A 26,516-nucleotide genomic window follows, 5' to 3' on the forward strand; every position below is an offset into this window, starting at 1 on the left:
TGCAGAGCTCGCCTGCACATCCCAGAGCCGCGAGGCACACCTAGACCTTCAGCGCTGGCAACCATCGCCCGTATCTGTTCCACATTGGCGGTGAGCATCCTTGGCATAGAGATGGCAAGCTTGCCAATATCGCAAGAACCTAGCGTGCACTCCTTCAGTAATCCGACATTCCGCTTGACCACCCTCTCGAGGTTGTGGGAGAGGAGATGTTGGTTACCTTTTAATGCCCGGAGGAATTCCTGGAAGGAGCCGAAGAGGCGCAGGTAGTAGTGCACCTTGGAGACGACGGATTTGCTACGGAAGTGGTCGTTGGCGGCGAGCGGGACGAGTCGCGCGATCTCAGAACGCGACAGTGCGAGGCCGGTGCGCCCGTCAACGATGGCGCAGAGGAACTTGGGGTCTCTCGCGACGACGGTGGCGACGCCCGTGGTGGAGAGGCCGAGGTCGGCGAGGAAGGCAAGCACGGCGTCTGGCTTGGATGGGGACTTGAGGTGGGAGAGCTTGGCGGAGGCCTTGAGGGCCTGCGCTGGTGTGAGACCGCAGGTATCGACAAGGTAGTCCTCGACGGCGAAGCCAGGGTTTGCCGGGACCGTGGTAGTCTTGGGGAACGAGCGGCGGTGGCGATGGGATTGGAGAATAGAAGGAGCGCCGGCGGTTGGTAGGAGAGACTCGACAGGCTTTTGCTGCGTGGCCAATGGGCCTTTTTGCACTCGAAGAAGCCCAATATGTGAGTGAAGACGAGTAAATAAGTGTTTTGACGGCTTTCGTCTCCTTTCTTTTCAAAGATCGACCACTTCTCACAACCATCAAGGCGTCTCTCATGGTGAATGATGTAACATTATTATCTATTGAATAAAGAGGTTTCTGAGGTCAAAAAAATAAATCAAGGCGCACCTGTGTTTTCCTCAACCTCGTCTGGTCTAGGTGATCAACAACTAGCAGCTGTAGCTGGCGTGGCGCAGTAGGTAGATGTAGGGGTAGCACGGGAGGTAGATGCAAGGGTAGTGCGGCTGCAGACTCATCCTTACATGGTATCCCTATCTAGCTCGATAGGGATGCCCATATTCATTCTAGCAATGTCCATCTAACCAAACACATCCGTAGTAAATGAGGGCGTGTACCATGGAAACAACAGTTTGGTGCAGCCCCACCCGTGCCCTTGAAACCAGCCTATGAAATCACCCTCGCCAAATGCGGCAGCCTCCTTTGAGGACCCACCCTTCTCTCTTTTTCTTTACTTCTCCATTTCTCTATCTTAGTTTCCTCCAAAACAACACATGGTAGGCAACCTCCCGCACACAGTCCTGCCATCATAGCAAACTTTGTTCAGTAAAAGGCAGCCTCCTCTAGATACCCACTTTACCGTGCGCACACAGTTGTCATGGACTCATGGCCACCCCAAGCCTACATGATAGCCGAGGCACTTGTTCACTGTGTAGCATTGGCCATCACCTGATCAGCCAATGTGACAAGGACTCTGGATCCTTGTCGTCAACTTTGACATGACTACTAGCGCGACACCATTATTGAAACACTAGGCAAGTTCATGAGTAATTTCAGTAAATAATTCATGAGTATATGTCGAACATACTAGACGTACTAAACAACATGAACATCATTATCGAGCATGCAACAACAACCATAGTAAGATATTGGATCAGGTAGCTCACAGTGCATGTACTGATCGTTTGCTGTTGGTACGATGTTGTTGACGACGATGTTGGCGATGACTGATGGATGCAGGTCAGTAAAGACCATCATGTCCTTATCCTGATCAAGCAGTTGCATCCCCTCCTTCTCTGGAAATTTTGCAATCTTTTCGAGTAGCCCATGTATTAGCGTCTTAGGTAACATCAGCGAGGCACCATACATCTGACATAACACACCATAGAGCCACACCTCAGACATCTACAAAAGGATTGGAAGGCACCTCCATATATCTCGTCGGAATTTATTCAACTAAGTGGCCAAAGAGTTGGTAGTCGGCTGCCAACAAGCGAAGACCATCCAGTTGGCCTGCTTACCATATGGTGCCCTGCTCCTAGCGCATGAAGGCATTCCAAAGAGCAAAAGTGTATGCATTGGGTACTGTAAAATTCAAAAACTTTAATGGTTTTACATGTTATTGACACATGGTGAATCATATAAGAGTGTTTTTTAAGCCCAAGCGCATTGTACCCCCTATCCTTACTATCCAACATTGCGTTTACATATGTGCTAGACAACTCACTTGCTACATGAAAGTTCCTTTTTTTTTGTTTCTCTCAAATGAGTCAACATATGAACTTCAAACTTTGCAGATCAACAGAACATTGAAACTAAATTTTGAAGAAGAAAATTCAAACATGTTTGGCAAATATAAGAAAGTGGTATATGAGTTGTAGAAAGGTTAGACATTGTACGTGTCAATTTTGTCGAAACTAGCGGGGTGACCCGCACATTTGCGCGGCTAGACTTTCTGTACGTTTTACTTGTAAATATTATTGAATTAATGATCATCTATTATTATAAAAATACCATAACTAAATATAAATCATATCGGAAGATGATCCCATTTGATGGAAATATTTAAGTGGATTCGTTTGATGTTTAAGTCCCAACAAAAATGATCGATGCCATATGGAACTGCGACTGGTTTTCTAAAATCGTGGTCTTCCAAAATGCTATAACCTCTTTGAGTCCGTTCATCTATATTATCTTCCCTCCTTGGTTTCCTGGTAGTCAGTGCCAACCATCCTATAAATGACCGTTGGCATAATCGCAAGCCTATTAATTCCTATGCCGCGCCTCGAATGTATCAACAATATTATCCTGAATTACCATGTCAAACAATTTCACTCACTACACCATACAATCTTTTCTTCTAACCATGACTATTATATACGTTGTTAGGGAACAACTTATATTTCTTCACATTAGCCAAAATATCTTACTGGATATTTCATATGAATTCTTGTTAGATTTTGCTATGACATTCTCTCCCGGCTCCTCTGATCATTTTTATCCTTCATTGTGCTCGTGTTGCTTTTATTGTCTCACTGGCCATATACGCTAAATAATATAGTTATCAGTGATAAAGTGGGGCCAAATCATTTTGAACTATTTTTTCTTAGCATATGTGGAGTCGGAGCGGATGGGGATGGATATATGTGGAGTCGAGATGGGTCAGCGCGGACCGGATTTAACGTGGTGGCACGCCCGGGCCTACCCATACCCTCCCCAGATTTGAGCTGGATATGAGGCCCGCAGGTCAGCACGGGCATTCGTGGCCGGTGCAAGGCGTCCATCGGCATCATTTTTTGACCGGTCAATGGCAGCGCGCGCCTTCGCCACCTCCGCCTCCGCCACATGGACAACGAGGCGGGCCTCGCGCTCCATCCCCCTCTGCTTGTTACGGTGGGGCACACTGCTCCCTGTAGCACTCATATGTCGCACACCGGAGATGGCGCGGTAGACGTTCCTCGAGCTTCGAGCACCGACGGATGCGAGCGCCGGTTGCGCCGATGCAATGGAATCGCGCCGGACAGACTGCCATTTCGGTCGGGCCTATGGATTCGCGCCGGAGAGACTCGGTTCAGGAGGAGCGTTACAATCATTGTGGGCTCGGGAGGTCGGGTGTAGATGCTCTAACCTTTGCAGGTAAAAGACATGAGAAAAATTGCGGTGATCTTCGCTATATCAATCAGGAGGACCATTACAAGGACGCGTCTAGCGAGCAGCCGTTGGCTCGCTAGTGCTCCGTGGCAGCCGGTAGTTTTTGGTAAGTGTTTGTCCCCTTGTCTTTGATTAGGAAAGATTCCTTGGTCCCAACTACTTAAACAGGAAATAGCCAACCAACATGGATATTAAATGGTCTACATGCATCTGACTGTGTCCTCTTTTACTCCATGTGCGTGGATGGCTTTCTATCATGAATACACGATTTGCAAATTTTAAAAAACTATAACTTTCAAACCGCACGTCAAAATTAAGATCCGTTTTCACTTTTGGAACCCTCGTGGCGCGCTCTTCGAAACTAGATCCCGCATGGTCATGTTTCGATGAATTTTTTTTGTGCAATTTAGTACCTCGTTTTGTGCAACTGTTTAGGAGTCGATGTGCAACTAGCTGACAGTGGTTGTGCAACTTCCCGCCTAGCCAGGAATGTGCAATATTTAGTGATGTCACCTCCACCCCCAAACTATTTACTTCTAGTGAGATGTGCAACTTCATCTGTTGTCCAGGGCCAACTGCTTAGCAATTGATGTGCAACTGTCCTCATGCCCATGGATGTGCTTTTCACTACTTGCTGCATCGGCCAACTGCCTAGTAGTGGTTGTGCAACTTCGGATACTATCATGACCAACTGTCTAGCAGTGATGTGCAACTTTTCCTAAATGTGTGGTTTCCCTGCTAGCACCTGGTCCAAACCACCCATGCTAGTGAGATGTACAACTTCCATGCCCTGCCTATATGCAATTTTTCACTACCCTCATGAATGTGGAATATTCACCATCCAAACTACCTCTGCCTGTGAGATGTGCAACCTCGGATGTTGCCCCAGCTAGCTGCGTAGCAGACTATGTGCAACTTCGTTTGTTGTCCTCGCCAACTAAACCTACATATTCACAAGTAGGAAGAGGCAAGGAGTTGCACATCAACTAAATAAACAGTTGGTTTTAAAAACAGACTATATTGCACATATAGTTGGTAGTGGAGGTGGGGCAGGGTGTGTAAATATGGAAAAACTACACATCCACGAGTAGGGAGGATGGTTGCACATCAACTACTAGGTAGTTGGTCGGGGCAGTAGACTAGTTGCACATCAGGTTGTGATGGTTGCTAAGTTGTAAACACAGAGAAATTTGGCTAATACAGATCCAAAAAATGGTTTTGAAAAAAGTTGCACCATACAGTACTAAAGTTGCACAATGCAGTACTAAAGTTACACAATATAGCACCAAAATTGGCATCAAAAAAATTTCGTCAAAACATATCCATGCGGGATCTAGTTTGAAAGATCTCGTCGCGAGGAATCCAACGGTGAAAACGGATCTAAATTTCGACGCGCGGTTTAAAAGATATGACTTTTTAAAACTTTAAAAACCCAAAATAATTGCACAAAGATTTTTTTTTTCCTTTCGATGTGACCAGCCTTACCACATGCACTAACAGACAAAAAAAGTACACATGCATGTGAGTGATAGAGCGGCTGCTCGTTCTTTCCAATGAGTGCGCGTGCACTTTTAAGATTCCAGGCCGTTACAAACATAGGGTGTTTTATATGTTTGCAAAGTTCTACCTGTACAGTATATATATGAGATTCAGTCAAGACATGTGGAGTACGTGGCGGCCTCTCAAACAAATCCGATCGGGTGTCTAACCTAAATCTAGTCCGGCCATGACCTCGCGCGCCGGCCGTATCTATATATAGCGGTTCCGACGGGGCAGCCAAGGCGCCGACTACAATAACAAACGATCACAACGAACCAATCGATGGCAGCCGGCAAGGGCGTCCAGCGGCCATGGTCGGAGCTCCCCGGCGACCTCCTGGCGGCCGTCTATGGCTGCTACTCCTCGGCGCACGACCGCTCGCGCTTCGCGGCTGTCTGCATGTCATGGTGCACCGTCGCTTCATGGCACCCGCCGCTGCCTGCTCTGCCTCTGCTGCTGATGCTCCCCTCAGCGCCCACCGGCGACCGTGTTGCGGCGTGGGCATACAACCCCGAGGACGGCAGGGCATCAAGATGTCCTATGTAAAACATTTCTCTCCTGATCAGCATCCTCCCTGTTATTAAAAATTTTATGAGCTATACTCCCAATTGTCATGCATAATCCTTCCTATATTATCATATTCCGCAAAGGAGTGACTTTGTATCACTGAACGTCTAAATTTCCGTTTCTCTCTCTTTAAATATCTCCAACCAAACAAGCTATACAAAAAAGTACCAAATCTTTGTAACTTTTGAGAAATTATTGGTCGGCATGCATTAATAAAACATGGGTAATAATGCCCTCTATAAATTACTACAAACGATGGGGGTTGCTTTGGGAAGCTAGCAGAGAGAAAGTGTATAAGTTCTTTCCATCATGTAGGGCAAACACGGAAGTGAATGAACATAGTGAACATGGCTAGCTCATTGATACGGCTCTGGCATGGCCTTTTGATCTCTGCATGCATGTTGGATCTGGATTGAGTGGCACTTTGGTCATGGAGGTTACTTCGTTGGATTTGGATGATCTCGAGAAGTTATTTCAGCTAGTCAATTACATCTTTTTCTATCCACTTTTATGTCCTTTCTCTCCTTAATCTCGGTGAGGAACTTCTCTTCCATGGATCTGAGACCTGTTACGTAGCGCACTAGGTTTGAACGGCGGAGCCGTGGCTGCTCCTCCCAAGAGGCCTACCAGATCACATGATTTTGTTATGACCTAACGTCCTAACCTATGATTGGGACAAGAAATCTATAATTTCATGGGTAGGAGAGAAGAACAGGGAGACTTGGGGAAGAAGAAGAAGAAAGGAGAGGAGTTCAGAATTTCCTCTCTACATCCATATATAAGCAACAGAGAACTCTATGGCCCCTCTCGCAACAACAAACTGTTCCTATATGGGATCTCACGCACCAAGCTGTTCCCGTGAACCAAGACGGCGGCGCTCAACATGACGAGAGGACGCGATATGAATACAAGTTGGTGGAGGCGAGAAGCTTGGGCGACCACGCCCTGTTCCTGAGCCCCGCATGCTCTTTTTTTTTTAGAACGAAGGCTCGAGAGAGAGCCCGGCTTTGAATTAACAAAGCCATCAACCGGCCAGGAGTTACATCGGACAGCACCTAACAAGAGGAAAAAGAAAAAGACGGCAGATACATGGTGCTACTAGACAACTTACAAACCTCAACAACACCAAGCACTACAACATAATGGACAACAAAGCTTCGCTTGATGTCGATGAAGTCCCCAGCCGCAGAATGAGCACCATAGGTGGAGCGGAAGCACTAACAAGATGAGACCCATCATAGGCAGGGAGCATGCCCTCATCTGCACCAGGAGTGGTGAGCTGCAACAAACTACCCGAAACCATCTCCGAAGAGGACCCCTGCCCCTCGTCCTGGCTCGAAGGACGCCGTACCGTCGGAAGATGGGGGAGCTCACCCTAGAGCCAGATAAGATGGCAGCCACGAACAACCTTGAGAGATACTCAGCCCCGCCCCCAGCTGAGACGAGCTCGCCTTGGAAGATCCTCGCCCATACGCATAGAGCCACACACGAAGGGATGAAGCTATCAAGATCGAAGGTGCTGAGGAAGGACGCGCAGAACGATAAAATCGGACCACGCGACCGTCGATCCCCGAATCCCCAATTCAGAACGCCCTCGCATCTCTCGAACCACCTGAGCGGCACCTCCAGAAAGGTGACGGCGTAGAGCGCCGCTGCCGCCCCATCCAAAAGGATGAGGTTTTCACCCGGGGCGAGAGGGGGAGGGGGGAACAGAACCTCGACGGAGCCTCTAGGGAGGGGCACGGCAACAGTTGATGTCGTCACCGTCATGGCCGGGCCACACCGGCCAAGGATTTCTCCCGGACTGCCGCCACTCCCGCACCCCAAACGCACCAGATCCGACGCCCAGGGACCGCCAAGGACCAGCAGCGCCGGGGTGGAAGGAGCTATGAGAGGGGGAGGGAAAGACCTGCAGATCTGGCGCCGTCCGTCGGAGAAGACCGCACGCGAAGACCAGTCACCAAACAACCGCCGCCACCACGCCGCCCGCGCGGCCGAGGGGGCGGAGCAGCACCCGCGACCACTGCTCGCCGGAGAGCCAGCCGTCGCCTCTCCTTCCGAGGCCGCCGCCTCGGCGTCCGAGGCTCTCCGCACGGAGGCGGAGCAGCAGATCCTCGCCGCCGCCGTCCTCGTCGGCCGCCCTGGCTTGCCCGGAGACCTACTCTGGTGGCGGCGAGGGGGGAGCTAGCAGGGGGCGGCGGCGCGCGCTAGGGTTTCGTCGCCGCCCGAGTCGCCCCGAGCGGAGCGACGCGGGGGCTGGGGGGATCTACTCCGGTTTTCTCGGTTCTACAACAAAGCTTGTTCAGCCCCGCATGCTCTAAGGCGGTCCGTGTGTCAGCTGCTGGCGGCCAGCGCGGTGGGGTGGAGAGGAACTACATCTCCCACCCCAAAGCAACACTCGCCGCCCTTCGAAGCTGAGCGATCCTGTTACAGCACCAGCGATATAGGCACTGACTGAACCACTTCCAAAAAAGTTGAGAGATACATTATAGCATAGCAGAAAGAAAGCTAAACACCCTTCTTAATGCATTCTCCAAGCGCCACATCATGGCTCATCAACCGTGCTGCGGCATCTGATACAAAGAAGATCTCCTCGCCGACCCCATCAGCAGTTTTTACCGTTTTTTTTTTTTTTGAGTTTTCACCGACCCCATCAGCGCATGAGTGCTAGTGACACAAAAGAAAAAGCTATGCTAGCAAGAGGTCAAAACAAGGGTTAACTGTAACTTACTATTACAACTTAGTATACTTATGCAGTACATCAGAACATAAAGAAAAATGTAACTCAGCTAAGAACAAACAAATGCAGCATTGTCATCTTTAGGTGCTGAATTTTGACAAGCTGGAACGGCTGGAGCAGGAGGACTTATTAAACTATAAGCTGCAAATGTAAACGGCAAACATATGCGCAGCAGCAGAAGTGGGGAGTTACTACCGAACAAACTTATGTAGCACACGGTTCCAACAAAATTTATGTTGGGCAGAAATACCAAAAGATTTATGGACTGAACGACATCCCAACAAGCTCACTGATAGATAGCAGACAGAGTGCCAAACCACTGTTCTTCAGCCATTCCCCAAGCGCAGAATGCCAATGTTCATTCCAGCCTTGAACAACATCCTCACTTGCCACCAACCACCTATGAAAACCAGTACAATTTCTCATATTCCAAATGATCCAGAACAACCAGGCTAACACCTGAGGTTAATCTAGGCAGACTGGAAACCACACTAAAACAGGGGTAAATACTCCTACCATTTGCTAGCATAGATCATGGTATAACAACATAGCTTTAGACACCTGTAAGCCCTTGATTGATGAAAACATGAGGAGGCTTGGTGTTAACCAGCCATAGTGTTTGGACTAGATGGTAGGCCGTATATAGAAAATGCACAACTGTATTGTTCAGTTTTAAGACCACTTGTCCCTAGAACTAAATGTATCAGCCAATAGGCCATTAAAAAATACAGGAGAAAAAAAATCTGATACAGACTAGTAAAGCATGGATTACTTTCACAGCATTTAATCACTTCAAAACAAGATACTGCAGAAAGAACCAAGATTTTCAGCTCACGAGAATGAGAACAAGCAACCAACAAACCGGACCAAAACTGAATCCTCTGATTGACAAACGTATTGTGGCCATCAACAAGTCCAAAACAGTACCCCATAAAAAGAAGGCAGTTGTGGCTGTTAATCTTCGTTTCATGGTATGGTTTGCAGTTCTCTCTTCGTAATGGTAGCGTGCTCATCTCAAGTATTCTAGTTAGTAGTAATAACTAATAGACAGGTCGGGCGCAGTCTTGCGGTGCATACTTATGCTCTGAATCATGTTTAAGTGACATACACGAATGTTGGCGCCTACAAAAGGATATTTGTATGAGTATTGAGTGATTTGAGACAGGAGGAAATGAAAATCTCCCTAGGTCGAATTGAGTTCCTAACAGTTTGTCTCATACTAGTCAGAGTGCTCAGGATTTTTTGAAAGTTGTGAAGTCACAGTCACATAAAAAGGGCAAAAAGAAACCAATACAGACATAGAATTACACAAAAGAAATCAGCACTTAGTCAAAGGGATGTTTACTTGTCATGGGGATGTGCGGATGCATGCCCACAGATTCCAAAATCCTGCAGATAATGAGAATGCTAATATAGCAAGGGAGGATGGTAATGCAAGATAACCACAGTGGCCTGTGACAGGAAATGTAAATGATTGTCTACAACTGGTCTCTAGGATCTTAATAGCTCAACTGCATCATTACCTAGCGAATCAATGGACCGCTACCTAATTAAAGCTCTCAAGCACTGTAATTGATCAATCACGCCTATGCCCATCGGTGCAAGCCAACATCACCCAGAATGCGTTAAAAATATAAAATAGAGATTTTAATACAATGTAGAATGACCTGTTCTCATTTACTTAGTTCCAAGTGTTAGATAACATGGCATGGCATGATGATGAACAAGTTCACAACAAAGGCATGGTTTCTTCTCTACTACTTCCTCCGTCCCATAATATAAGATGTTATTACAATCAATATATGAGTACATTGGTTGTAATAACATCTTGTATTATAGGACCGAGGGAGTAAATGATAACTTTAACATATCAGGATTCAAATTATCAGTTTCATCAAGAGTTAGCAAAGACCATACCAGCATCTAACAGAGCGGATAACCAACATCAAGTTAGGCAAAGTACACTGAAACAGGAATTACCAGCTTTCAACAAAATGAAAACTTTGTTGCACCGTACACAGTTTACCAATTCTCATAGCCCATTCTTGGTTCATGTAAATCTGAATCTAGCCGACACTTCCCCTTTGCAAGCAGCCGCGTAGTCCTCAGCGAGGTGTGGTGCGGCTTCCCCCCCGCACAGAATCCTCGGCGTAGCGTCCGGGTGGCCTCGAGGGCGCTTGGTGGCGTCGCGGCGGCGGCAGGGCGGGCCGCCTGCAGATCTGGTGGTGCACGCTGGAGGGACAGCGGTGGCGGCGGCTGCTCCAGGTCCTTCTCGATCAGCGGTGCGGGTCGGGCGCGACCTGGGCTGCGGGCGGCCGCCCTTACCCAGGTTGCGACGGTCTTGGCGGACGTGCTGGCCGGGTTCCAGCCGGCTCCGGTGGTTGACGTTGGCGAGCGGCATGGATGGACTTCTCGACGAGCAGTCTTGGTGGTAGGCGACACTCTTCGGGGTCCCCTTGAAGGTGGACGGTCCTGCGTTGGTGGCCTTGTGTGAATCTGCTTCGACCACTACGCTAGGGCAGCCCGTCGCCAGCACGGGGTGTGCCGGTCGTGGACGCGTCTGCTCCTCCTTCTTCCCATTCCCCGTCCATTTGCGTGCGGTGGCATCTCCGGCGAAGTTCAAGGTAGGACATGGGTTGCGGTTTCATCGGTCGCAGGCGTCCCCTCGGACCAAATCCGGTCACTTTGGCTAGTCTTGGGGATGTCTGAGTGTCGGGCGGTGGCCCGGGCACGGTGTTCATCGGCAAAACATGTGTCTCAGGTGCGGGCGGGCAGTCATGGGCACGTGGGTGGCTTGGTTGCGGGTGGTTGGCGAAGCTAGAGTGTGACTGAGGAATATGAGCGCCAGGGTATATCACATGTCCAGCCCTTGTTCTGGCCAACGGTGGCGGCGTCCGTTGATGGCGTATCCTTCCTGAAGGCTCCGTCACGGTGTGAAAACTTGATCTATGAGTCCAAGCGATGGCGGCTATGTGGTCGTACCCTTCTAGGAGGCATCGTTTTGGAGTCCTGTCTTCGTTGTGGTCCGCCTCACCTCTCCTTTGTGGATGCTCATGGTGGAGGTCCCGTGGACTCCTGGCGGCCTTCTTCGCACATCTATAACTCGCTTGGTTGTCGGTAGGATGTTGTGACGGTGCTCGATACCTTTGTATCTTGCCTTGGCTATGTGTGTCGTGTGTCAGGCCCGGGCACAAGGGCGTGTGACCTGTGCGGCCGCACACGGCCTCCAGGTGGCAGGGCCCCAAATTTAAGAGCATGTCGCTCGTTAATCCAGCAGGCCGAAAGGTCCGACCAGGGTAGCGCCGCACGCCTAGGTGGTATGCGAGAATACCAGTGGTTCACACAGAGATCACAGGCTTGTCTAAAAAAAAACACAGAAAGCACAGGAGCAAATTTTCCTCAAACAAAAAGGACCAATATTCCGATTAAAAAAAGAGCAATATTCCCGATCTACAAGACTAACCCTAAGAGCATCTCCAGCCGTTCGCCCCCCGGGGGCTTGAAATAACGCCACCTGGGGCGCGCCGGTGGAAAAATCGGCGTGGGGGTGGTTGGTTTCCCAACCGCTGCCCCAAGGTCGCCCCAACCGTTGTTTTTTTTTAAGCAAAACTTTACCAAAATTCGGCCAAACACGACACAAATTCGGCCAAACTAGGCGTTTTTATTGATATTTGTACAAAAGTTAGAAACCAAACTAAAAAACTACTACTAGTACTAGCCCGCCATCGCCGCCTCCGCCGCCGCCGGGCCGCCTTGAGCCTTCTACATGCCGAGGAGCATGTATAAGTTCGTGTAGTCGCTGCCGCCGTCGTCGTCGTCGTCATCGCCGTCGTCGCCCAGCCGCCGTCCTTGCTACACCCCTACCCTGGGTCGCCGTGGCGGACGGGGTTGGACGGCCCGGGCGCCTCCTCGTCGCTGTCGTCGATGATGATGACGTTGTCCTCCTCGCGACCGCGGCGTCGGGCGGCGATCTCCTCGAGGGCGTGGCGCTGACACTACATCTCCTCCCGGATGTAGTCGTCGCGCGCCCAATTGAGGCCAGTCTCCTCGTCGGCGGCCATGGCCTCGTGCTCCTTCTTCATGGGGAGGAGCACCGGCTCGATCTTAGGCCTGACAAGGCGGGAGGAGGAGGCCGAAGGAGAAGGGACGCCGCCCTCGTTGATGATGAGGCTGCCGCCCGAGCGGTGTCGCCCCGGGCTCCTACTTGACGGGGAGGAGCGGGAGCGGGAGCCGGGCGAGGAGGAGGTCGCCGTCTCCATGCGCCTTGGCGTCCATGAACTGCTGCAGCGGCGGGAGAAGGAGGGGGCCGCTGGGTACTCCAACCATGGCGAGTTGCCGGCCTCGATGTACTCGAGGACGACCGGGGACGCCCCACCATTCGCGCTGCCCCACCGAGTTGAAGCGGCCGCGGGGTTCAGTGTCGTTGGAGACAGTGAGCTGTTCGGCGTGGCGGCGCTCGAAGTACGCCATCCACATTGTGTTGCTGTCGGGGATGTACCTCGGCAGGTTCCGCGCGTTCTCCGGCAGCAACGATCGGATGCATGCAATCTCCGCGCACCGGTCAGCTCTGGTGGGCGGCGGCGGCACCGGGACCCCGCCGACACTCAGCTTCCATGAGCTCGGCACCCGCATATCCGGTGGCGTCGGGTAGTCGGCCTCGTAGAGGAGGCGGGCCTCGTCCTCGTGCAAGTGGCGGCGGGCGAAGCCGTTGGCCGCCACTCAGTCGCCGGCGTAGCGCTCGGCCATGGTCGTCGGCGGGGGGGGGGAGAGGGGAGAGGAGGCGAGAGAGTTTTGTGCGGTCACCGACGAGAGGAGGCAAGAGAGCTGTGTGCGGTCACCGGCGAGGGGGTGGCTTATATAGCCGCGCGGGGGGGGGGGGGGGAGGGCGGTGAGCGGCCGACATTCGTGTGTACGCGTGGCAGGAGGGGGCGGGACGCGCGTCGGTGCGCCTTCACTGCACCGCCCGTGAGGAATCAATGGAAGACTCATCGGCGGCAGGCTTCACATTGATTCTCGCGGGAACCGAGACGATGAGGACGATGATCGCGCCTACTTGCTGACTCGGCGGGTACGTCCCGATTTGGCGCCAAAATCATTTCCCCCGGCACCCCGGCAACCCCATCACGTCGGGTTCGGCCTGAGAAATTAACTAATCAAGAGCACTCCATTTTTGAGGACATGTGCTAGCTCGGTGGTTGCCACTTTCTTTTTTCTTCCTCGTAATCTATATCTATACCTACTACTAAAGGGAGGTAATATTCTTGATTTCGTCCCGCGTCGTTTGGTCCTGCTTTAATTAATTTTAGGTATGCCATTTGGTTTCGTTATTACTTGCCACCCGTTTTGGCCCAACGGAGGAAGCCCACCCGATGGTGCACTGTAGCCCAGGTCCGGGGAACTGGCAAATTTTTTTTTATAGGAGGGTTCGATGTCATAAACTACCTACCAACCAGTCACACACAGTTTATCTAACTGACCCAGTTAGAGATATGACAGGATATTTTTTTCTCCCGTTACAACGCACGGGTCTTTTTGCTAGTATGTACTAATCAAGGGTGCATCGTCTTCATCCACGCGATTCTCTGATCGATCTCGTTGTAATGGGGTCCTGCCTCTCCATCAGTCCATCACGCATCGACCAGGACCATTTCCACCAGGCTCAGTTCTACTTATAGTTTGCTGCTAACTGTTTGATAGGTATCCCTTTAATTTTATTCTTTTCATCATTTGTATTTGTATGCCTGTATATTAATTGGTCTAGATGTCTTGTGTTTGAAGATCTAAATAAAATCCTCTAGAGAATATGATGAAGCTCGTTACCAGAGACATGAGAAAAAAAATTAAAATGAGCGGATTTAATTTGATGTCATGAAAAAGTTGTAAATAAGTTGATTATAGTTTTGTTTTCTAGGGAAATAGTCCTCATTTTAGAGTTTGGTACGGGGCCCCGAATTTTGCGGGCCTGGGTGTAGTGGTGACATGTGTTCGTATCGATGTCTCAGTTATAATGACATGATGGTTGCTCTATATATAAAGCATGAAAATACTTCTTTGTCGGTGCATCCCCTAGATGTCGCCATTGCCAGCTAAGAGCCAAAATAGGGAATCCCCCTCCCGGCGCATCTAGCAAGCCTACACGTGCATCCGCAGTGACCTATGTATGGCATGGTCGAGGGGCGCATAGGTCCATGCCAATGCATATGCGCAGCCAGAAGGATTGCCCTTTACATTTCTGGTCCTAAGGATTAAACATTTGCTTTAAATTTTGTAAAATGGTACATACATTATATATATTTAGAAAACTTTCGTTTCGGTACATCCCCCTTAAACACATGAACGGATGAGATCTCTGCATACAACTTCATAATAAAGGGTAAGATGGTCTTTTTAGAAAATACGTCGCGCATGTATTGTGCATACACGGCCCCACGTATATGGTATGTTCTCTTTCTTTTTAATCTTAAAAAAATGTGCATCACATGAGATTTGAATTCTCTTTCTTTTTAATCTTCAAAAATGTGCATCACATGGGATTCAAACCCTAATCCTCAAGGTTTACTTGTAGTGTCAGTAACCAACTCGGATAGGCTACTCGTGCCTGCTACTATTTTTGTATGGGCTGGTTGTTGCACTAGTTTTGGGCCATAGCAAATGTGAACAAAGGAGTGCTCGTATGTGCCTGTTTTTTTTTTTCTGTGACTGCCACAGCCTACTAATATAGTAGCTAGATGTTACACCTTAAGGAGTAGCTTAGTATGTGCTAATATATGTAGTGCATTTAGATAAAAGGCCAAGTGTGATGCAGCATAAATAATTTATTTTATTAATAATCATCTGAAATAGGCGACCCATTGGGTAACCCACGGGCATAAACTTATGCCCATACACTACCAACAACTAATCGGGTTATCCATGGTTTACCCATGGACTAAGTCGACGACCCATACCATACCCATTAGGGTCGGGCGCCCATGGGAGCGCAATTTATCAGCCTTTTTTCACCATGAAAACTCCAGAAAAATGCAAAATTTGTTTAAAATCAAAACAACTTGGTATTATGCCTTTAATTGGTCATACGAGGCAATGAAAAAAAATTGCAGTCATTTGACGGATGTGAAGAAACATCATGCTATCAAATTGAGCTCCTAACCTACCCGGACACCTGATGTTGCATACGGTATTTTCTGGACATTCTTAAAATGACCCCAAGTTTTGTCGGTAGGTGGGCATGCCCATAGTAGGTATCCATGCTAGGTTTGAAGGACAAAAAGGTATTTAAATAATAATTTAAACAGGTACTTAAAACTGTCATTTTAAGTTTTTAGCATAACTAACAAATACAAAAGTACAAAAATTGAAAACAGTAAATGCTTTCTTTAGAAGTGTTTAATGAATATTTGAGGAAACAAGAATTTAAAATCATAATATTAAACAGTTACTTAAAACTGTTATTTTGGTATTCCAAATAATTTTTCAAATGTTTGAACATGTTTAAAAAATAATAATAAAGTTTAAAGGGACAAAAGTGAATTAACGAAAAACGAGAAGAAACCCGAGAGAATAGAAAAGAAAAAAGGGAACACTTAGGCCTTGGCCACGACATTGCTTCTGTCGGCTGACTTTTGGGCCGGCGCAAGCGCTCACGGATTTGAAAAAAATATCATTGATTCAAAAAATATCCCCGGTTACAAAATCTGTTCACAAATAAAAAAATCATTTTTTCAAAATTTGTTCACAAATTCAAAAAACGTTCGGGCAGTTTCAAATGATGTTTGCGCTTTCCTTTTGTTGGAATTTAAAAAATCTTCCTGTTTTCAAAAAAAATGTACAGAAAGAAAAAATGTTTGGCGAAATTTAAAAATGGTTTCAAATTTTGTTCGTATTTTTGTGAAATTCCAAATTTCTTAGTGTTTCTAAAAAAATGTTGAAAAAATTCAACAGATGTTTGAGTTCAAAATTTTGTTGTAATCAAGGCAAAATGAAAAACAATGAACAGGAAAAAGAAAAGGGAATAGTGAGGAAAATATCGGTTCGCTACAATAAACCGGTCGCTGTGGTATAGTTCTTATAGTCCGCATTTCAGAGTTAGACATTGAAGCTTATTATCTCGTGTGGCTAGCGACGACAGGTTAGCAACGGGAGTTACATGGTTCGATGTCTTGCACTGTCATTCGTTTTTCAGTGAGTTTTGTTCATAAATTCAAAACAAATAGCAAATTTAAATTTATTTATAATTTTCAAAATGTTCGCGTGTTTGAAAAAAACATGGTATCGAAGCGGGACTCTATTTGAAAAAGGGGAAACAGGCGGAAAATGAACGGTAATGCTACACTTACATGCACTTACAGGATGAATTTAATTACAGGCTGACATGGCAAAGTGTGACTGGAAAGAAGGGGAGTGAAGAAATTTAACGAAGGATCCTGTAACTTGCGCGTAAGAGGCCTGTATGTCTAGGATTATCGAACAACGAAACCCACCATGTAGCAGCTTTTACGCATAGTTTCTGGCCCTCTTTACGGTTAAAAAAAAATTCATCATCTGGGTGAAAAGCTCAGCCATTACAAGTTCATCTCATCTTCCTCGCCTCTCAAACCATCGCCAACTGCACCAGCTAGCAACGCTTGATTGTACCACATTGATCTTCCCCGCCAACTTCAGAGTGTGTCCCTCCATCGGCGATGATCTAAGCTTGCGTCTGCAGCGGTATGATCCAGCCCAACTGCAGCGACGCCTTCAGTCCTTTGCTTTCATATATTGCCAGATCTGAGACCATCCTCAGAATCAGTACCATTGCTCTCACATTGCTGCAGCGGATACTCTGAACAATACCATTGCTTGCTGGATCGTTCTCTCATCAGAAGTCTACTCAGAATCAGTACCATCCTTCTCTCATATTTAACTTGTTCCCGCTTCTCATTTATCTGAGAAAAAATCAGGGAAACAAAAGCCGGACCTCTCCAATCATTAGCTCTGAACGGAAAAATACTTATGGAAGGGTACATTTATTATGCAGTGATCACGAAGATAATACACAACGGATACCAGAAGGAAATAAAGGCTTATAGGGTGTATCTGAATATTATGCGCAGGTGGCACCTAAGATAGTTGACGCAAAATAGTGGTAACAGAAAGTAGTAGGTGCTGCACCAAAAATCAAAGCAAAAAGCACACCGACCAAATCCAATGAGGTGAACAAACAAAATGGGAGTATAAATGATGTGCAGAATGTTTCAACTCGTTTTTACCTGGTAACAATTTGGGCCGTCACCAACCAGACAGGTATTCACTCTTCTTATATCTGCCGCATCTACCGTTCTGATCCTCGACGCCAACCTATTAAGACGACAGGTATAAACTATGCACAATATATTCACTTGTTAAATTGATTTTTTGACAGGGCAACAGATGAATCGCTAGTTGAGAACTGCTCTAATTCATTCGACCAACTTCCGTTTGTGCTAGAGGGCACAGTCCAAGGCAGGCCAAGCTATATGGAAGTGATATCCAAGATATCAGCTTCAGAAAAATATTCCAACAGTATGCCACCATGTTAACAAATCAAACTTTTAGTCGGGAGAAAACAAACTCACTGGTTACTTTTGAAATTTAATACACTGTTACTTTTATCAGGCAGTGCACAATTGCCTTCTGCAAGCAACAGCATAGTATTGGCAGCTTCCTTGTAAGGTTATCAACAAATACCTTCTCCCTCACCATTGTTCAGCTATAGTAGCCCAGCCAATTCAACATCTCAGGGTTCAGAAATCAAGTTGTCAGTTACATCGAGCATTAGCCACGACAAAGCCACCATTCAGTCATGAAAAGAACACCTAATCATGAATTACCAGCTTTATAGGACGAGAGAAATTCTGTTCTTCCACATGGAGTTACCAATTTTCATAGCCTGTTTTTGGTTCATGTAAATCTGAATCTAGCGGGCACCTCCCCTACGCAAGCGGCTGCATAGTCCTCAGCAAGGTGTGGTGCAGCTTGATTGTGAGGGCATATGAACTTCTCCACAAATAACTTCTCGCTGATCGAGACCATAGTATGGTAGTCTCTGCCATGACTTAGCAATCCATTTTCCTTAAGAAACCTCATAACATAGTACCGTGGCCTGAGCCGGCCCTCCAGGCTGAAAGTGAGCATAACGGGGCGATGAGCAATGCGCGCCGGTTCCAAGCCCACCTTAGAGATGAGGAACTCGGACTTGCGCTGCAGCGTGTCCTTTGAGCACCTCAGCACCACCGGGCACTTGGACACAGCAATGCGGACCTCTGTATCTGACCACCTAAATGTCTTCTTCAAGTAGTCCACTTTGGCAGTGACCTTGTCCTCGCTCAAGTATGAGACGGCCTGCAGCGCTTGCCTGAACATTCCAGAGCCACGGGGCACACCTATACGTTCCGCGCACGCGACCAACGCCAGGACACGCCCTGGTTTGGCGCTAAGCATCCTTGGCTCATGGATGAAGAGCTTGGCAATATCACAAGCACCTAGCCTGCACTCTGCTAGGAGCTTGACATTTGGCTTGACCACCCTCTCGAGGTGGGAGCCGAGGAAGCCGGAGCCGTGTTTGAGGGGCCGGAGCAAGTTGTCGATGGAGCCGAAGAGCGGCAGGTAGTACTCTACCTTGGAGACGACGGATCTATGGCTGAATTTGCACGGGGCGAGGGAGACGAGTCGCGCGATTTCAGAACGCGACAGTCCGAGGCCGGTGAGCCCGTCGACGATTGGGGCCAGGGTTCTCTCCACGCCGGCGCAGAGGAACCGCAGGTCCTTGGCGACGAGGGTGGCGACGTCGGCGGCGGAGAGGCCGAGGCCGGCGAGGACGGCGTCGGGCTTGGCGGGGGACTTGAGGTGGGAGAGCCTGGCGGAGGCCTTGAGTGCCTGGGCACGGGTGAGGCCGCAGGTGGAGACGAGGTACTCCTCCACGGCGAAGCTAGGGTTGGGGGAAACGGCGGGCACGGCGGCGGTGGAGGGGAGGCGCTGGACACAGAGCGGGGAGGTGGAAGGAATGGGCGGGCCGGAGAGGAGATGGGAGAGGACGCGCTGCCGGAGGTGGAGCATGGCGCCGCGACGGCGGGGCAGCGGCGGCGGCGGCGGCTGTGGGGGAATTCCAGTGGCAGGTGTGGCGTCTGTCTCCAGTGGTGTGGTGGACGGGAGGATTTCTCTAGTTACTTTTTCTGAGCGACGTTGCCATCCAATACCTGCCATCAAGATGTCATCCAACGGCCTATCTCCATCCCCTCATTGTCCAATACCAAACAGCGTCCCCAAACATAACGGAATTTCATTTTTCCTGCCTACTAAAAACAGGCCGGGAGTGGATGTATAAGATCATATCCAAAGTCCTAGCTAATCGCCTCAAGCTTGTTTTACCTCAGATAATTTCAGGTAACCAAAGTGCATTTGTGCCGGGGAGATTGATCACAGACAATATCCTGATGGCCTATGAGATCTCGCACTTTCTGATGAACAAGAGAGGGGGGGAGGAAGAGTTTGCTGCGGTGAAGGTGGATATGAGCAAAGCTTATAATCGGGTTGAGTGGTCGTTCCTCGAAGCAATGATGATAAAGCTCGGGTTTGACAGGCGTTGGGTGAGACTTGTGATGAGATGTGTGACATCGGTCAGATACCAAATCAAGGTGAACGACGACTTCTCGGAACAGTTTGTGCCATCCAGAGGACTTCGACAGGGCGACCCAATATCGCCGTATCTTTTTGTAATCCATGCAGAGGGGTTGTCCGCTCTGCTCAATGATGCCCAGCGGAGAGGAGTTTTAAGTGGCATACAAATCTGTCCCGGCGCGCCCTCTATATCGCACTTGTTCTTTGCTGATGATTCAGTAATGCTTATGAGAGCCAAAGCAAGCGAAGCCGAGGAGTTGCAGCGTTTACTGCACCTATATGAGCAATGCTCGGGACAGTGCATTAATCATGAAAAGTCGGCGATCATGTTCAGCAAGAAATGTCTACCACAGTCCAAAGATGCGGTGAAGGCCACCCTTGACATACCGAGCGAGGCTTACAATGAGAAGTATCTGGGCCTACCGGTGTACATTGGACGGTCCAAGAAGAAAGCGTTTACATATCTGAAGGACGCCATTTGGAACAGAATGCAAGGATGCAATGAGAGAACTCTGTCGAGGCAAGGCAAGGAGATTTTGGTGAAAGGGGTGGCGCAGGCGATCCCCACTTTTGCTATGTCCGTTTTCTATTTGACCAAGACACTGTGTGATGAGATTAGTGCCATGATTGCCCGGTATTGGTGGAGCCAGCAGGATAAGGAGAATAAAATTCACTGGATCGGATGGCCGAAACTCACAAGATCTAAAGGAAGAGGCGGACTCGGCTTCAGAGATATACATGACTTCAATGTTGCTATGCTTGCCCGCCAGGTATGGAGACTGGTCCAGGAACCAGAAAGCCTTTGTGCTCAACTTATGAAGGCCAAATATTACCCCCACAGTTCGGTGTTGGAAGCAGGAGAGAGCTCTAATATGTCATATGCTTGGCGGAGTATCTGCCACGGTATCGAGCTGGTAAATAAGGGTGTAATATGGAGGGTAGGAGATGGGGCAAATATCAGGATTTGGGAGGACCCATGGATCCCGAGGGCTTGGTCCAGGAGAGTGAACACACCAAGGGGTGGCAGCTTGCTTACCAAAGTCTCTGAGCTAATCGATCCAGGCACAGGTCAGTGGGACATTGAGCTTGTTCACGACACCTTCTGGGAGGAAGATGCATCCTTGATACTACAGATGCCTCTTCGCGATGGTGCGGTCGACTTTGCGGCATGGCACTTTGACTCCAAAGGAGTTTTCTCGGTCAGGCAAGCATATAAATTGAAAAGAGCCTTGTCGGAAGCTGGAGACGGAGGTGCTGGAGACCCCCAAGCTGAGGCTGGCAACCTGAATGAGGGTGGGCAGGAGAAGTGGAAACGAATTTGGCGCATGTCTTGCCCGGGGAAAATCAAACACTTTATGTGGAGGATGACGCACAATACCCTAGCAACCAAGGATATATTATGCAGAAGGGGCATGACCATTGAGGATCACAAATGCTTCCTGTGCAACTCTAGGAACGAAACGGGTAAACACCTCTTTGTGGAGTGCCGGGAGATCAAGCATGTGTGGAGGGCTCTTAGCCTTGAGCATGTCCGGCAACAGCTAGTAGAGTGTGAGTCAGTGGGGGCGGCAATGGACATCCTTTGGCATCTCACAGAGAAAGACCGAATGCTGGTTGTTGTCATGTGGTGGGAATGGTGGTCGCAGCGAAACAAAGAGCGAGAAGGGGATAAACCGCTGGATCATAGCCAGTTCGCCTGTAGGGCTGCATGCACGGTGGAGGAATTTCAGGGCTATTTCAGCAAAACTGCAAAACCCCTTGCAACACCCCGGCGTTGGCTCCCCCCGCCTACCGACGTACTCAAGTTCAATGTCGATGGAGCCCACATCCCAGGCACGCAGTCAGGTGCGTGGGGGGTGATTGTACGGGACTGTGATGGCGCCGTAGTTGCTGCTCGCGCGGGCCGAAGCGACCATGTGGCGGACGCCTTTGGAGCTAAGCTGATAGCAGTCCACCAAGCACTTGATGTAGCAGCGGAGTTTGGCACGGTGCGAAGAATTGTCGAAACCGATGCTCTCCTGGTGGAACAAGCCCTCAACAGACGAGGCCTGGATTTTTCTAAGCAGGCGCATATGATAGAGGACCTCAAGCTCCAAATGAATCTCTGGTTTGCCTCATGCAAAGTCATCCACTGTAGAAGAGAGGCAAATATGCCGGCTCACCACCTAGCCAAACTGGGATTATCTCTCCCTAATGGAGGCGTGCTTGTATCTGATGATGATGTATCAGCTCCTGTAGCTGAAGCTGTAATGGGCGATTTAGCCCAAAACGTTGCGTAATAAAGCTTGATGCTTGCTCTAAAAAGAAACAGGCCGGGAGTAGAAGAGAGTTGTCCGGTTAATAAGGCAAACCGGCGAAGACAACTCTCAGACCGCAATAGCAAGGTTAGTTCGACGTCGAACACACGCTACAAAAAGTGACAAACGCTGACAGCAGCACACCATTATCATCATTGCCCTCAACGATAAACTGCCGCTGAACTGTGACATAAACGAAAAGGAAGCCCTGGGTTTACTAGTAGAACATGACCCATCACTGAGCACAATCTGACACAAGTATGAGGAGATCCTGATGTTTTGCCCCGGCAACAAAACATTGGTCTCCAGATGATGTCAACCAAAAGGAGAGGGGGGCACCATTGGAGGATCTGGATGGATCTAATGTTTCCCTCCGAGACTCACAATACAAGACAAAAGTGTCGCAATTCCAATGAACAATACCTCATGAAGGTGAATACCACCCCCGTGTTTCTGTATGCCGAGCAGTTAGCTACAGTCGAGCTCATCCCTCTCGTGGTGCTCCCGCGAGCGCGCGTGAGGAACCCTAGCCGCCACCTCCTCTCACTCCCTCTCTCAGCAACCCTCCCTCGCTGCCGGTCACCGAGCAATGCCCGACCGGCAAGGGCGGCAACGGAGCTTTCCTCCCCCCCCCCCCCCCCCCCCCCACAGAATCCTCGGCGTAGCGTCCGGGTGGCGTCGCGGCAGCAGCAGGGCGGGCCGCCTGCAGATCTGGTAGTGCACGCTGGAGGGAAAGCGGTGGAGGCGGTTGCTCCAGGTCCGTCTCGGTCAGCGGTGCGGGTCGGGCGCGACCTGGGCTGCGGGCGGCCGCCCTTACCCAGGTTGCGACGGTCTTGGCGGACGTGCTGGCCGGGTTCCAGCCGGCTCCGGTGGTTGACGTTGGCGAGCGGCATGGATGGACTTCTCGACGAGCAGTCTTGGTGGTAGGCGACACTCTTCGGGGTCCCCTTGCAGGTGGACGGTCCTGCGTTGGTGGCCTTGTGTGAATCTGCTTCGACCACTACGGTGGGGCGGGACCCGAGTGTGTCCGATGGGGAGATTGGTGGGAGGGATGCGCAGTGCCGACTCTAGGGCAGCCCGTCGCCAGCACGGGGTGTGCCGGTCGTGGACGCGTCTGCTCCTCCTCCTTCCCATTCCCCGTCCATTTGCGTGCGGTGGCATCTCCGGCGAAGTTCAAGGTAGGACATGGGTTGCGGTTTCATCGGTGGCAGGCGTCCCCTCGGACCAAATCCGGTCACTTTGGCTAGTCTTGGGGATGTCTGAGTATCGGGCGGTGGCCCGGGCGCGGCGTTCATCGGCAGAACATGTGTCTCAGGTGCGGGCGCGCAGTCATGGGCAGGTGGGTGGCTTGGTGCAAATTAGGAAGAAAAATCCGTGGAGAAACAATAGTATCTTCACTAAAGTTGTACTAGCTCATTTTCTTAGGTTTGTCACAAATGTATTCACTGGATACGTTTATTCCGTTAATAAAAAGTACTTGAAGGCATATATTTGTACAAACGGATAGCAAATAAGAGAACCAGATGAACGATCACCTCCTTTAACATATCCTTTATGTTGCAAACTATAGTGTTTTTTTAAGAAGGTGCAAACTATAGTTTTTTCTTTTTGAGAAGAATTAGTTATGGTTATTACGCTATAAAGCCCAAGGCATCAGGGTAGGCCAGCAACAGGACCGTCTCCAGGAATTCGGGGTCGGAAGCGAAATTCTTCATTATCAGCCTCTAGCCCGAACCGGACATGGTTCGGCTGTGAGTCCCCTGCCAAGGACAGTTTTTTTTAATGAATTTAGCACATCGCCGAAGGGCGGGTGTTGGAAGATATCTGCGGCGATGAACTCGAAGATCGATGACCGATCCAGCTCGGTGTCTGCAAGCGTATGCGGTTCGAAGTTTGTAGCCGGAAACGAGTCCGGAATTTCGTTCACGCAGATATTCCCTTGTGTTGAGTCTGTGTGCGGCTCCAACGCCGTGGACTCTGTGGCTTCGGATGGTGCAATCTGCTCCGGATCTAAGGCCGTAGCAGTTACAGGAACCATCTCCTGAATCTGGTCCGATGACAGATTTAAGTCATGCTCATCGGAGCGAGGGGGAGCGATCACCGCGGTCTCAAATTCATTGAAGATCAAGTCTCCACGGATATCCGCGACGTAGTTCAGGCTTCCAAATCTTACCTGGTGGCCAGGGGCGTAGCTATCGATCTGCTCCAGATGGCCAAGCGAGTTGGCCCGCAGTACGAAGCCGCTGAATACGAAAATATGTCCGGGGAGGAAGGTTTCTCCTTGGACAACGTCACTATGGACGATCGAAGGGGCCATCGAACCTTTCGTCGACGGCACAGTGGAACTCTCAATGAAAGCACCAATGTCGGTATTAAAACCGGCGGATCTCGTGTAGGGGGTCCCGAACTGTGCGTCTAGGATCGATGGTTGAAGGAGACAAGGGACACGATGTTTACCCAGGTTCGGGCCCTCTCTATGGAGGTAATACCCTACTTCCTGCTTGATTGATCTTGATGAATATGAGTGTTACAAGAGTTGATCTATCACGAGATCGTAATGGCTAAACCCTAGAAGCCTAGCCTGTATGACTATGGTAATGAATATATCCTATCCGGACTACACCCTCCGGTTTATATAGACACCGGGAGGATCTAGGGTTACATGGAGTCGGTTACATAAGAAGGAATCTTCATAGTTGATCGCCAAGCTTGCCTTCCATGCCAAGGAGAGTCCAATCCGGACACGGGTACAGTCTTCGGCCTTCAAGTCTTCACAGCCCACCAGTCCGGCCCATGGATAACAGGCCGGACGCCCGAGGACCCCTTAGTCCAGGACTCCCTCACCACCCCCGCCATCGTGCTCTTCTCCATCGGACACGACGCGAAAAGGCCGTTCCAGAGAGCCAGGCCGCGCCTGATTTGGTCCACCGTGGCCTGTTTCCTAGTTCGCCGGAGCTCGCCACTGCGTCTGGGCTCGCCGGCGCACTCCGGTGGCCGCGCTGACTCAGCGCCGACGTGGCGCCGTGGGTCCCACCTCTCAGCCACTGACCCCTGGCCCCCCTGGGCCCAGATGAACCAGTCAACTATGATGACTAGGCAGGCCCCAGTCAATGACACGTGGGTCCCACTGTACCCACAGGTCAGATTGACCCAGTCAACCGCACTGTTGACTCATGACCTCAGCATTGCATCATGATGACATCAGCAGACACTATTCTGGATAATGTTAGAATTAAATAGATAAATAAATTCAAAAAATGATTAAAACTTTAGAAAAACATAGAAAATATACCGTTGCTCAGATGAAAATATTTTCTACATGAAAGTTGCTCAAAACGACGAGACGAATCCGAATACGCAGTCCGTTCGTTCACCACACGTCCCTAGCATAGCAAACATGTAACAATCCACCTCTGTTTCATCTGCCCGAAAACGTCAAACACCGGGAATACTTTCCCGGATGTTTTCCCCCTTCGCGAGTATCACCTATCCCTGCGTTAGATCACCCCTGGCACCGCGTATTGCCTTGTTATATTTTGAGATGCTTTGTTTGCTCCGTATTTACTCTTTCTTCCCCCCTCTTCTTCTCCGATAGACCCCGAGACTGGCGTTGATGCCACTGAGTACGACTACGTCACCGACGACCCCTCCTTGCCAGAGCAACCAGGCAAGCCCCCGCCCCCTTGATCACCAGATATCGCCTATTCCTTCTCTCTCTGCTTGCATTAGAGTAGTGTAGCATGTTACTGCCTTCGGTTAATCCTATTCTGCATAGTCTGTCCTTGCTACTACTGTTGTTACCCTTACCTGCAATCCTAAATGCTTAGTATAGGATGCTAATTTTCCATCAGTGGCCCTACATTCTTGTCCGTCTGCTATGCTATACTATCGGGCCGTGATCACTCGGGAGGTTATCACGGGTATATACTATGTACTTTATACATGATACATATGGTGACTAAAGTTGGGTTGGCTCGTAGAGTACCCGCGAGTGATTCACGGATTGGGGGCTGAAAGGACCTTTCTCGCGACGGCCCTCTGGGTGGATCTTTGTGGCGGAGCGACGGGGCAGGTTGAGACTACCT

At 49.5% G+C, this 26,516-nt stretch overlaps 1 protein-coding gene across 2 annotated transcripts; it reads right to left on the bottom strand.

The window, feature by feature from the left end:
• Positions 1–16,814: 16,814 nt before the first annotated feature.
• Positions 16,815–19,680, bottom strand: LOC123142983 (transcription termination factor MTERF15, mitochondrial). Of its 2 annotated transcripts, XM_044561723.1 has the most exons (3): positions 18,094–19,680; positions 17,749–17,836; positions 16,815–17,424 (listed from the first exon to the last, which is right to left on the bottom strand). In XM_044561723.1, exon 1 carries the CDS (start codon positions 19,571–19,573, stop codon positions 18,419–18,421), a length of 1,155 nt encoding a protein of 384 aa, XP_044417658.1. In that variant the 5' UTR covers positions 19,574–19,680; the 3' UTR covers positions 16,815–17,424; positions 17,749–17,836; positions 18,094–18,418. The 2 variants fall into 2 exon arrangements, with proteins under 2 accessions (XP_044417658.1, XP_044417657.1); XM_044561722.1 differs by having other exon boundaries at positions 17,749–19,680.
• Positions 19,681–26,516: the final 6,836 nt, after the last annotated feature.

This window comes from Triticum aestivum, chromosome 6D, assembly GCF_018294505.1.
Source record: "Triticum aestivum cultivar Chinese Spring chromosome 6D, IWGSC CS RefSeq v2.1, whole genome shotgun sequence".
In the NCBI taxonomy this organism is placed as follows: Eukaryota; Viridiplantae; Streptophyta; class Magnoliopsida; order Poales; family Poaceae; genus Triticum; species Triticum aestivum.